Genomic DNA, 13164 nt, shown 5'->3' on the forward strand with positions numbered 1-13164 from the left:
GTAGGGATGAAGAAATGGATGGGGAGTGGGAAGCCCCTCAGATCCCTAATCCAAAGTGTGAGACCGCACCTGGTTGCGGAATCTGGGTGCGTCCCATGAAGAATAACCCAAAGTATAAAGGAAAATGGAAAGCACCTATGATAGATAATCCTAATTATCAGGTACTAGCAATATTGTAGGTTATTGCTAAGGAGGTACAGACTTCAACCAAGCAGGCAAATCAAAGTAGTGTATTTATTTGGTATTTCATACAGTGTATTTATTTTTTACGGTGTGTCTGAACACCCTCACTAAACATTTTCAGCTTTTAATGTATTTACTTATAATATTTTTTTTTGTTTAAGTATACTGTTAGACAGAAATACTTCCTGTATTAATACAATCTCTTTTAAAAGTTGGTATCACAGATACCACACATTTAGTATGCTCTATAGCATTTCATTTAGAATAAAGTTGTCATGTAATGGACTAGTTTATTTTTTGCTGGGTTTTAAGTGTGAAAATTATAAATTAATACATTTTATTTGATAAAATAAAAATGAAACCCTGCAGTAAGCAGATTAACTTATTAGTTCTGTTTTAGTGGAAGCATCAATTTTGGGTAATTAAATTATCCCCTCCAGATATAAGAGCAAAGCTGGGTATTAGAAAGAGTTACTTTGTATTAATTACAGCTGGGGAGAACTTGAATCTGATTTATTTTAGCTTAAGATCTTAAGCAGGTTTGTAAACCAAAAAGCATAGGGCTTTAACTAATTTGCACAGGTATCATAAGGCTGAGTTTTTCTTCCCTAAAATTTTTCCCTAATGCTTCTGGTTACAGTAGTTGTCAATTTATATTTATATGAGTATACTAGTGCAATAAACTTATTTATTTATACATACCTGAAGGGACTGTGTGGATCACAGGATATAGTTCCTCTGCACTCTTAGGTAACCAGACAATAGAGACTTAGTTCAGAAGAGCCCTTTTCTGGCCACAAAATGTTGACCAGTGAGTGCACTTAGAAAAATGTATATGCTGTATTGATGAACAAAAGCCAAAATTATATTACACGAGGAGATGCTAGAGGAAGAAGTAATACCAGTGTCTTATTGTCCTGCAGTATTAGGAAATTAATAGATTTATTCTTGGGAGTTCACAAAGACTATGCTTGGCATTTCCAGTGCAAGGTAGAACAGAGGTGCTTTGTGCAGTCAGTTAACTACTGTAACCGCATACGGATAAAAAGTTTTGAATTTAAGAAGTAATCAGTCTGCCCTAAGCCAGAAATCAGAGACCTATCCGCCAAAATCCTATAGGCTGTTTTCAGTTCAGTTTTCCTGAAGGTCAGAGACTACCCCATCTCTTTTTAAAATCATGCATTTAAAAGAACCAGAAAGCCTTAATTACTTTAAAATGTATTTCACGGTGTTGGTGTTGTTGTTTTTTTTAATGTTTTTGGGGTATAGATAATGTGATTGTACTTTTTTTCTTAAAAGGGAATCTGGAGTCCTCGGAAAATACCTAACCCAGACTATTTTGAAGATCCTCACCCATTTGAGATGACAGCTGTCAGTGCTATTGGTTTAGAACTCTGGTCTATGACATCTGATATCTACTTCGATAACTTCATTATATGTTCAGAAAAAGAAGTAGCTGATCGTTGGGCAGCAGATGGCTGGGGCTTGAAGAAATTAGTAGCAAGTGCTAATGAGGTATAAACTTCAGTACGTTCGTCACTACTTATGCCTACCAAGGAGTGCTGTTGGAAGAATTTTCTATCAGTTAATGCTGACACAATAGAATTTATTGGCAATTAGTAATCTTACTGAATAGCCATGATGTTTTTTTTTCTAGTTTGGCTGGTTTAGCTTTCACAGATCTATATTCTCCTGAAGTTAAAAGGGTACAATGTTTTCCTCAAGCATCTAGCAAGTGTCTGTAACTTGATCTTAATGAGTTTTCCACTGTTAATGGTGGTGCTAGAATTCAGTATGTCAGCAAATGAAAGCTGAATTATTTGCACTAAAAGACCTTTTATTTTTATTTTTTAACTTTTCACTTTTGGACAACTCCTTTATATATGTTCTTTAGATGTGTTTCCCTATTATCAGGAATGGATGATAGTCATGTTTTTTGTGTTTAATACTCTTAGGATCTTGGCTGCTCAGATGTATATTATGCAGCTATGACAGTAATATGCATATGTTTATGGAGCTGCATGTGTTCTTTCGTTTCTATGTGTGTATCCACTTTTTTTTTTGTATACTGCAGTTAGCCAGCCACCAGCTTTTCTAGATCTCTTCCCTGTGTTGTAGGATGAATTTGTCCTAACATATGGGATCATGAGCCCCTCTAGTGGCTGCCTTCACTGACTGCAGTTTAGAGAGAGTAGTTCAGTTGGAAGGGACCTAGAGAGATCATCTAGTCCAACTGTCTGACCACAGCCACTAAAAGTTAAAGCCTATCAGTGAGGGCATTGTCCAAATATCTCTCGAACTCAGACAGTCAAGGGGCATGAACCACCTGTCTAGGAAGCCTGTTCCAGTGTTTGACCACCCTCACAGGTGGTTTCTTCTAACAGTCCTATATTTACTTTGATTGAGGGGCAAGAGCAGGCATCTGTGTGTGGGTAAGAAATGATGGGCTGGTTGCAAATATGGCCAGTCCCTGGCAGCAGCTGTTCCTCATGGAAAGGATGAGAAAGCAGCAGTAGCCTATTTGCCAATGCGATTTAGAAAAGCCACCATATTCCACAGCCTTGCCCTTTTGAAATCCTTATTTTTAGGTCTGGAGTTGCACCTATACCTGTACTCGCAATAGCAAAAGATAATCGTTGAGACCCCTCACTCAACTGTGCCTCTATAGCCTTATATATATATAAGGCTTAAATATAAATATATATCTTATATATAAATATAAGAAGCTATACTAATATATAGATAGATGTACCCTTTTCAGAGTCTAACTGGACTAGACACTCTACCTCCCTAACTTCTTCTACTACATAAGTCAGAACTTGTTTGGGAAGACACTTTACTCCCTGAATAATTGGCTGTTGGAGGAGACAATGTGGTAGTACACACGGAGCAAGGCATTGCTTTTCAGGTTGCGTGCAGCTCCTGTGAGGTTCTTGATGTTTTGGGAGATTTCAGCTGAGTTAGCACAGCATGGGGAAAGAGCAGAATAGCTGGGGAGGGTGGAAAGTGTGAGGTTGTGGAGACTCCAAGTGTTACTTCACAGAATTGAGTAGGGGGCAGTCTAGTAGTTTTGGCGTACGAGCTTTGTTCGTTCTTTCTTACTGTATGCTGTTTGCTAGCACTTGCTATTAAGTGCATATGGGCAATCTGACAAGTGGTTGCTTTCTTATGTTGGAATCCAATACTTTGTAATTAAAAAAACAAAAGGAAAAAATGTTTTTCTTTAGACAACATAAAATTTAAAATATATACTTTATAAGCTTACCAAGGTGTTCAGAGGGATGTAAATGCCTTTTTTTTTTTTTTTTTTTTAATGTAGCCTGGAATGTTTAGTCAACTGGTGACAGCTGCAGAAGACCACCCATGGCTCTGGGTTCTTTACATCTTGACTTTAGCACTCCCCATTGGTCTAGGTGTGTTGTTCTGCTGGCCAGCAAAGGTTAGAGAAACGCAGCGCATTTTTATTCATTTTCATTCTTATACTTTATTTAAAACCCCTAATACTTGGGCAACAGTATGCTCTTTTACTGTGCGATTGATATTAGCTAGCTTACAGCGGCTATTGTGTTTAATTCTTAATCTGAGTTTCAGTGTAAATTGATTCTTAATTTCTTGTAGAAAACAGATGAAGATATTGAGTTCAAAAAAACTGCTATATCTAAGGCAATTACAAAAGGAGAAATAAAACAAGAGAGAGAAGAGTTAGAAGATGATGAAATAGATTTAGAAGAAGAAAAAGAAAATGAAGATATTGTTGAAGATGGTAAGATGAGCAAGCCAATTTGCAGTTCAATAAATATCAAGATGTGAATAGGAGTAGGTCATGGATTGTATTGCAATAATTGCAACAAGTTATCTTAAGAGTATGCAAAATCTGTCGTCTTCTCTTTAGCAATTGGCATTCCGTGGTAATAGTGTTTTGGTAAATACAAGCAGAAAGTAAGGTTCTCCTCAGTATTTCTTCACTCTCAAGAAGTTATAGTGCTTTTGGCAGTCTTTTCCTGTTTGTAAACAAAGATGTATGATTTCTGCCTTCTAAATATTTCATACATTGATCACTTTTTGAGCAGTTCAGATACCTGTACCTGAAGTGGTTAAAATCACTGTTGTTTTTATAACGTGTCTAGAATAGTTTTAACATAAGTCTTTTCACTTACTCCTCTGTGGGGGTGTTGTACCCTGAACTATTTTGTTGGCCACTGTTTTTAGTAACCCTTGTTAAAGTCTGAAAATACAGTGGATGTGAAATACTAATGTCTGCTGCTTGTTTTGTATTGCTATCTAGGAATGCATTGCTAGCCTGCAGAGGCCTGTCCTGCTGTTCCACAGGAGAAATGAATGATTAGTAGGTTAAGATGCACTTTGGCATTCAAAGATTGACAAAATCATCTTTCATTGCTGTATCAAATACAACTGGTACTATTCAGCTATGGCTTTGATGTTGTGTTAGCATTTCCCAAAGTCTCTAGTTAATGAATGGAAAGTGAATCACGTAACTTATAGTGTATTATTTTGACTTCTATGAGAAAATCCTTAGCCTCAGACCTCTGCAAGGTTCAGCCTCTTATCTCACTCTTCTTTGGTAAAAACAAAAAAAGTTGTAAGTGACTGGCATCAAAAGTTAGTAACCTGGCAGACATTCTTGCTTTTTTGTTCGTAGAGACCTCATTTTGTATTACTGATTGGAACTTGGCGATCTTTGTCCATCTCTGCACTGTGTGTCATGAGTATTGATGGCTTTTGCCTGTATGACTTAATATTTAACTTAGCATCAAATGTTCCTTTACTTAAGGAATTGAGTGCTTTGGCATAATGCTTTACCACAACAAATTTAGCTCATCTGCCTTACCATTAGAGTGCCTTACCTAAGCATTAACTGTTATAGTTATGCTAAATTTATTTTTTACATGAATCACGAATTGCAGGTACAGCACTCCAGCATTGTTATCTTCCTACATTTTCCTTTTGATCTTGTTCTACTTTACATGCTCTTTGCCTGTGAATTAAAGAATCTCTTTTCTTTTGCCCAGTCTTGATGGCTTGATAGGTACTTTTTGTGCTTAATGTACTACTGTCAGCAAGGCTGTATGAGATAGCTGTATTCCAAAATTATTCTGTCAGTCCACTTCAGAAGATGCTGTTGGCTCTCATCCCATCTCATCGTAGCCCTTTCTGCATCCTTTATCCTGTGTCCTGCTGGGTATTTGACACTCACTTTTATTGCATTAAGTATTTGCCTGCCTTTTTTAAGCTTTTTTAAGCTTTTAAGAACTTCCAGTTAGATGTGGTTTTTTATTATTGTTATTATTTGTGCTGAGTTTTTTTTTTTTTAAATGCGGGTACATATGCATCTTATTCTGTGCTGTGTATTTCCTAACTGTTCCTCATTTCCTTGATTTTTCTTCAAGCTAACTTTTGCTTTTGCATTAATGGAAGGATAGGAGAAAGGATCATTCTTATGTCAAAATATGGCCGCAAACTTACAGGCCTCTAACATCATAGTCTTCATTCTTAACCAGTGTTCTGGTGTAAAGTGAGAGCAGAAGGAAGTTTTATACATCAGTTATCCCCTCAAAATGTCACCTGCAGTAGTATTCATGTTAGAATAGCCGGTTTCCGTTGTAACCTGTAGAAATGACTGGTCTCAAGCTCTAGCAGTCCAAGTCATCTGAGAGCATCATACATTCCTCAAGCTACAGACAAAATTTCTTTACGCAAGAAGACGACTAGATTACCATTTTTTCCATTAGTTTTTAATATAGAGTTTGACTTGAGAAGGAGGGGAACTTCAAGTTGTTGGGGGGGGGAGTGGAGACTTAGTTCTTATATCTCCACTTACCTATTTGAGTAAAATCAGTGCACGTCATGTAGTGTGTTAAAGGGTACATTTGAAAGTTAGATATAAGGTCTAGGCAATCGGAGAGGAAAACTTCAGCTCCCACATTTTTAAAATTCCACCTGGAACAGTGTTCATGTTATTTCAGAAGTAGGTTCCATTTTAGAGCTTTACTTCTGGTTACTAACCTGAATACAGAGCAAAACTAGCATAGCTAGCTTTTGTATGACTCTTCCAAGGTTTTCAAATAAATTCCAGGCTTCAAAGAGGAAAGGGTTCTACCTTGCTGTCAGGTGACTTTCTGGGTTTTTGTGTCTTCAAAAAGAATTGCTTAGCTTCCCTTAGCTTTCTGCCTCCTTTTACATTTGCAGGTTGAAATCTTCCTTTTTTTCTTTCCATCACTCTTTTGCCTCCTCATATCTCAAAGCATAGAGTATTTGTCTTCTGTCTTCCTATGATTCTTTTTGCTACAGAGAGAAGAGAACCAGAGGAGACAAAAGGAGAGTTGGTAAAGGATACACAGAAGATGGAAAGGGAGGCTTCTCCTTCAGGTACTGGGAAAGGGAAGTAGTTTGGGCCAGGACTTGAGAATGGTCTGTCCGTTCTCTTTTTTCTCTGCTTCATTGCTGATGGTAGAACTTCAAGCTGGTGGATGCCAGTCTTTATCAGATGTGGATGTGAGTTTCCTGTGAGATCTCTTAACATGGTATCTGTAGTCATCAATATTTTTGTACTAGTTTCTACGTTTGGATCCTAATCACTTTTGCAGTTCCTTTGTAGTCATCTGCTGCTTTGTTTTCTGTGGTCGAAGGTAACTGGCTTTGAGCCGTGAAACACTGGATGATTTGAGAGACACATTTTATCACAGGGACTTTAACAGCATGGCACAATTGGAAATTTCAGAAACACTTGTAGATTTCTTTGGCTCCAGTGAGAATGAATTGCTGGCAGAGTGCTTCTTGAAGGGCACTGTCCATGGGACTGAATTCTTTATTGTGTTCTATGTTAATTTTCGTGGCATAGCTAAAAGATGATCTGCTCTTGACTTGTCCAGTCATCCGTATTATTCTCCTGGCATTCCTTACTCTCTAGAAAAACATCCCAGGGAGTAAAAGAATCTTGCCAGGAAAAGGAATTTCAGGGGCATAGTCTGAACCTTATTTATTAAGTTACAGGCATGAATTTATATAAAATACCAATTAAATTAGAATAAATTAGAATATATAATTGTAAATACTATAGTTATCCCATTTGGGCTTTTAGTACTTTTGATGTCTGAACTTTTTTTCTTTTTCTACTCTACTGAAATGAATGCTTACAGGAGGTTCTAGATTTGTATCACTTGAAATTTCTAACTGCTTGACCAGAATATGAGCAAAGGTTTTGTGATTTTTTTCCCTTAAGAATTTATTTTTAGAACAGAAATCTTTGTCTACATTTCTCTTAGACTGTGGACTCCGTTTTTTGGTCATATTTCTACTTTTCATGCCAATAGTAGAGACAGATTAGTGTAGACATGTATCAGGTATTCTTAAAGGTGGAAAAACTCTTAGACCTTAACTAATTGTGCTCAACTGTTTGGCTCAATTTACTAGTATGCTGTGAGCAAAGGTTTTTGGTATCTGTACGCTTTTGTTTGGTCATTACTGAGCTAAACAGTTCAGATATATATTTTTTTTTTTTACATTGAAGTGTAGTCTTTATGAGATGGGGCATGACATGAGAAAGGTAGAATTGAGCAATGTTTGGGGTAGTCGTCCTTTACAGCTGTTTTATTACTGTTTTTAATTGAGCCTGTTCCATTGTAATATGCCATTTCATATCCTTGTTGTCAGGTGTAGCTGTGATTTCTTGTTTACTCTTTGATAGAACGTATTGCAAACGAGTCTCAGTTTCTGGAAATTCTCACTTTGAATTCTCAGTTTGAAGTAAAGGAAGAGAAATGCCAAACCCACGTAACGTTTCTTTGAATCGTGCTGTGGTTGCTGAGTTCCAGTTCTTGTAACAAACATAGATAGATAAAATGCAGGCGTGGGAGTGTCAGCTTGTAAGTACTGAGGCCCAAAGCGGAAATCAGAACAGTTGGGTGCCTGGTTGCCTTCTCAAAATGTATGGAATATAGATACCCCAGAAGAGTAACCTGTGTTGATCAGAGAGCGGCTTAGAATTTGCACTGTGTGGTGCATTCATTGCTCCCTTTAGTTCAGTGTAGTGACGCAGGTTCAGTAAGAAAGTAGAAGGCAGTTTTGCTTTGTTTTAGCCTATAGTTTATCCAGGGAATTGTTGGAGAGTAGAAAGCTACTCCCCTCCTCCCACCCCAGTCCTCTTCAATTCGTAGATCTACTTGACCGCAGGTCTCGCAGGAAGCTGACAGCTTTTTGTCAATGGTTTTGTCCTAGTAGTACAAGCTGGACATACTTGAGCTAAGGGGGAGTACGGTGCTTTTCTGGCTAGTTTTTGCTTTGGAATAATGCATAAATTTGGAGTAAGCACTAGGCTGCTTAGCCCTCAACAGCTGTACAAAACAGTATGCCAAAGGAACTCCATGCTGACAAGGAAGATCCCTTAGGATGTGGGTATGCCTTGAGGTGGGTGACTGATGGCTGTAGTATGTACTTGGCTATTTGAGTCAGAATTAAGTCAGATCTGGGATATTCATGTTGTCCTATTTCATCTGGTCCTGTCTGCTCTTAGGACTGTCTAATGTGACACTTAGAAGGACTTCCCTAAAGGAAATCAACTGTACGAGCAGAGTATATACTATTGTGAAAAGAGACTAGGCTGAAAATTTTAGATTTAGAGATTAAATTTGACAGTGATCAATTTATACCAATTCATAAGAATTCTATTCTCTGTATCACTCATGTTTTTATGCCTTATTGCAAACAAGCAGTTCATTCTGAGACTGAAACTGTCTTTTTCTTACTAGTGTGTCTGCAGTGATCATTCTATGATTCCATGATTCTTTTTCTTACTAGCGTGTCTGCAGTGCATTTTTATATAGTTCTGTTTACAAAGTAAAATTAATTTCTCCTGCAGAAGATGAGGGTGAAGGTGGTGAAGATATTTATGAAGAGGAAGAAAATAAAGTTGCAGATGGAAGTCAAGAAGAAGCTGATAAGTCAAATAAATCTGGTTCAGAAGATGAGGTGAGTTCTTTTCCCCTATTTTCTTCTTGCCTCTTTCCATCATCACAATTCTAACAAAGCACAGTTAACCTACAAGAAGTTTTTTGTCTGTTGAGCCATATAAGATATTGAGATGGGAATGTGTTCTTACTTGAATTTCACACCTCCTGTACTCTGTTTGTATAGGCTTGTGAAGTAAGTCTCTTTCCATGTCATTTTGGCCAGGAGGTGGTATTTATTCTCAAATACAGGTATAGTATAGGAGTGATCTTGCAGGTCTCTAAACTTGAACTATTGCTACAAGCATGTAGTTTTTACAAGATTGTGGTTTTTAAGAGGTTAGTAACTGAATTGTAAAGTTTGAAAAATCAGATGCCAGGGTAAGTGTCCGGTCTTTTTTATCACGCTAGTTAATTGCTTGAACATTTGCTTCCAACAGAATAGCCCTTCTGTGAGATCTAGAAAAGCCATAAGCCTTCAGTTTCTTTTTTTAATCATCATTATTATTCCAAAAAAAGGTTTTAAGCTAAAAAAGCTAAGTGGTTTTGAATTCAGCACCTGCAGTTTCATTTTTCTTGTGCAGGTTAATTCAGTGACCAGATAGTCTATGACTTTTTTTTCAGAAAATAAAATTACAGAATGTAATTTTTTTTTATTTTTATTTTTTTTTGCTAATCAGACACTCATCGTCCTTCCATTTAGAATTTAGAAACTATAGTATGTCTAAAACACTTTATATCCACCCACAGTATTTCTGTTGGTCATCTTGTGCTTTTCACTCCCTAGATGATTCTCTTCCCGGATGAGGGGAGCTGCTTAATGTAATGTTAACTCTTTTTTCATATAAAACTTCTCTGAGAGTGTACCTTGTATGAGATGGCATTGCTTCAGCACTGAAATTCTTCATTAATTAGCCATTACTCAGTACTTCCTCTTGTTCCCATAGGAAACTCCTTTTTCTTGTACATTACCTAGGAATACAGTGTCTGATGAACCCATTAAGATGCGTGTGATTCTTTATGAAAGTAGTAACACAATCTGAACATGTATATTCCATTACACAGTATCAGTCACGGTGAGCTTATGGCTTGCTCTTATCTGGGCATTTGCAGGGTGTACAAGTTTCTATCACTTAGCTAGTGACCTACTTTGGAGATGTCATGTGTGCCATGTTGTCACTCGGGAAGTGCTGCCTTCTGAATGAGGCGCTTGCCCTCAGGAGATGCAGGAAAGTGAGGAATCAATGCATTGTCTCTGAATGGAGCTCCTGTAGGAAGGGCTTTTTGTGGACCTTTGTAAGCCAGTCACTCCTAAATCAGGTGTCTGTTCTCAAGAACAGTTTGTTCTATTTGTACCTTCCAAGGCAGGCAGTTAGAATGTTTTAAATGCTTCTTGCTTAAGAAGTGAAAATTAAAATTAGCATAAGATTAGCGCTTCAAGGAAATTGCTATAGTCATTAAAAAGTCTGTGCTTTTAAACTGTTGAGTAAATGGACAAAACCAAATTTCTGATGTCAGTTTAGATGCGCTATTCTCTTCATTCTGAATATAGCAAGGAAAAGCCTTTTACCCACTTTATTTATCATTAGAGTAATATTGCGGGAAAAAAAATCCATCATTTAAGTGTAGTAGCGGGTGATACTATGATTTGGGGGGGGAAGGGAGGAATAAAGTAATATGCCAGTTTCAATAATTAAATTCAAATTGCTTTAAAATGTTAGTGCTGAAATGGTCTCTCTTTTTTTTTTTCTTCAGATGAAAGAAGATGATGAAAGCACAAGTTCTGGAGATGGTCCACTGAAATCAGTGCGCAAAAGAAGAGTACGGAAGGACTGAGTTATTTCCAGTTAGTAACTTTTGGCATGTCACTGCAGTGGGCCTGACAGCGTGCAGGTTCCTGAGATTTGAAGGGAGAAGTGAGACTCATTGCGACTTAACCTCTTTTAAAGCCCTAATCTCTTTTGACCTTCCCAAACGTCGATTCCCTTTTTTAAGAAGAAATACCATCTGTGATGAGTTAGCTGATGCTTCAAATCTAGAATAAAAGTGAAATTGCAAGTTGGCCAACTGATTTAAAAATGAAGATTCTTAAGATTTGAGGATTCTTAGAGATTAGTATTAGTTGGAGATAAACTTTTACTCTAAATATTTTTAAAAACATGAATAAATTATAATATTTTTGCAGCTCTAGCACACATTTTAGCTGTTGACACATTTCAGCTAAAAGAGGATTGTGGTATAGATGTAGCATCTACAGCAGTTCACACTGTTAAGAGAAAAGGTGTTTTTTTTCTTGTGCAGAGCTAAATGCAATAATTGTTTTTGTATGATGATTTAGTGCTAGTAACAATTTTTATTGTACATTATTTATTTCCGTTGATACTGTTACATGGATAGTCATCTGTTCACTTTAAACATTGGTTACAATATTTTAAGAGCTATTTCAAAACAGAATACTCATAGAACAAGTGGTTAATTGATGACTTGTTTTGCTTTTTTGAATGCAGATATCAAATCTACAGAAGTGAAATACAAATGATTTTTTTCAAACTTTTATAGCTCTCATGTTCCAAGCCAGAACGGTATAGGCTTTGTTTATAGAATACTTGCTAAGTGTACATTACATCCTGAAAATATTTAATAATTCTTGCTTAACATGAAATTTATTAACATAGATACAAATTTTTGATGGATTAAGTTTTTGTTTTTTTTATAGATGTGAGTACCTGGGCATTCTCTTAATATAGTTTAAATAAACTGCGTAAGAGAAATTTTGTTTTGTTACCGTGTTCAACTGTACATTGAAATAGTTCAACTGTATATTAAAACAAACAAACAATAAAACCAGTTACTGGAATCCTCTTGCTGCTTGGCAGCTGCCTATAGTGGTGGTATGTAAACTGCTAGCAAAAGCAGTCATATGCTAAAACCGGAGAAATACATTAGTTTATATACAACCTGACAAATTTTCTTGTGACTGGCAAGAAGTCCGTTCACTTATAAAAGAAATATTTTCTCAGCATATGAAGTCAACGACAATTTCACAGTTTTGTTTACTCTGATATTACTTTATAAGATATCTTTAACAAATGAATGCTTTTTAACTAACCCAAATGAAGAAGCCAGCCAACACAAGTACTTGTGTTGAAGCGTTCAAAAGCCAGGAATATTGGATTCTGTTTTGTGTGGAGAAATACATGGAGGGACATGGCAAAGTGCAACACTTTCATCTCCTTCATTTATGGTCTACATGCAAAAGGTACGTAGTGACTCCAGATTCCCCCTTCTACCTGTGACTTTTCAATAATAAATAGAAGCTGTTACCAGTGAGGTGTCCTGTTGGCAACAAAAGGACCCTGAGCAGTGAGTATGAGTATGGACTGCTGATTACTGTGACCTGTCAGGGAGCATTTCAGCACTGAATTTGATTGAATCCTGTCTGAGCCTGGTAAAAGGCCTGTGGCATTGTTACAGCATTTGGGTTTGGGCTTTGGGGTTGGTTGGGTTGTTTTTGTTTTTAAATCACTGCACATTGATTTCTTAGTAATGATATAGTTACTTCAGGGATCGGTCACCTTATAGGGGATGCTAGTCTTCCCTTAAGTTCTTGAACTTGGATTTGTCTTCATTAATGTAGTATCAGCATCTTTGTATCTTATTTCAGTAAGGACAGACTCCTTTATTGCAGGTAAAATTGTTTTAGGAGGTCATGACTCAAGAGTGCTGTTTGCAATAGTACTGGCTTTGTAAGGCCTATCTCGCTCTTTAATACTGGCTTAATGACTTCCATTACCTGGAACCTGCAGATAAAAGACATCCTCATGCATATCAGTTTACTTGGATCTAGTCTTACGCTAATAATTAAGGGAGAAATATCAGAGCTTAGGGTACTTGAGGCTCTAGATGAGAAAAAAGGCAAAAGGGGAACCCCTCTGTTGATTCTTTTAACACTGAGATTTCATCCTGTAGTTCGTGTGTGTAGTTCATTTATCACCAAACACATTTCAAGAAAAATAGT

The 13164-nt window shown here is 36.9% G+C and overlaps 1 protein-coding gene across 3 annotated transcripts in view; it reads left to right on the top strand.

Moving 5' to 3' along the window:
• The window catches only part of CLGN (calmegin), a 28641-nt gene extending 16634 nt beyond the window's left edge, over positions 1-12007 (top strand). For 2 of the 3 annotated variants that reach the window (XM_050710427.1, XM_035550551.2), the window contains 7 exons: positions 5-161; positions 1483-1698; positions 3503-3622; positions 3802-3946; positions 6493-6570; positions 9059-9168; positions 10902-12007. In XM_050710427.1, coding sequence (XP_050566384.1) covers positions 5-161; positions 1483-1698; positions 3503-3622; positions 3802-3946; positions 6493-6570; positions 9059-9168; positions 10902-10982 — 907 coding nt within the window. In that variant the 3' untranslated portion in view covers positions 10983-12007. The remainder of the gene's footprint in view (positions 1-4; positions 162-1482; positions 1699-3502; positions 3623-3801; positions 3947-6492; positions 6571-9058; positions 9169-10901) is intronic. The other variant, XM_050710428.1, reaches the window with a different exon arrangement.
• The last annotated feature ends 1157 nt before the right edge of the window (positions 12008-13164 follow it).

This window comes from Cygnus atratus, chromosome 4 (genome assembly GCF_013377495.2).
Source record: "Cygnus atratus isolate AKBS03 ecotype Queensland, Australia chromosome 4, CAtr_DNAZoo_HiC_assembly, whole genome shotgun sequence".
Taxonomy (NCBI): Eukaryota; Metazoa; Chordata; class Aves; order Anseriformes; family Anatidae; genus Cygnus; species Cygnus atratus.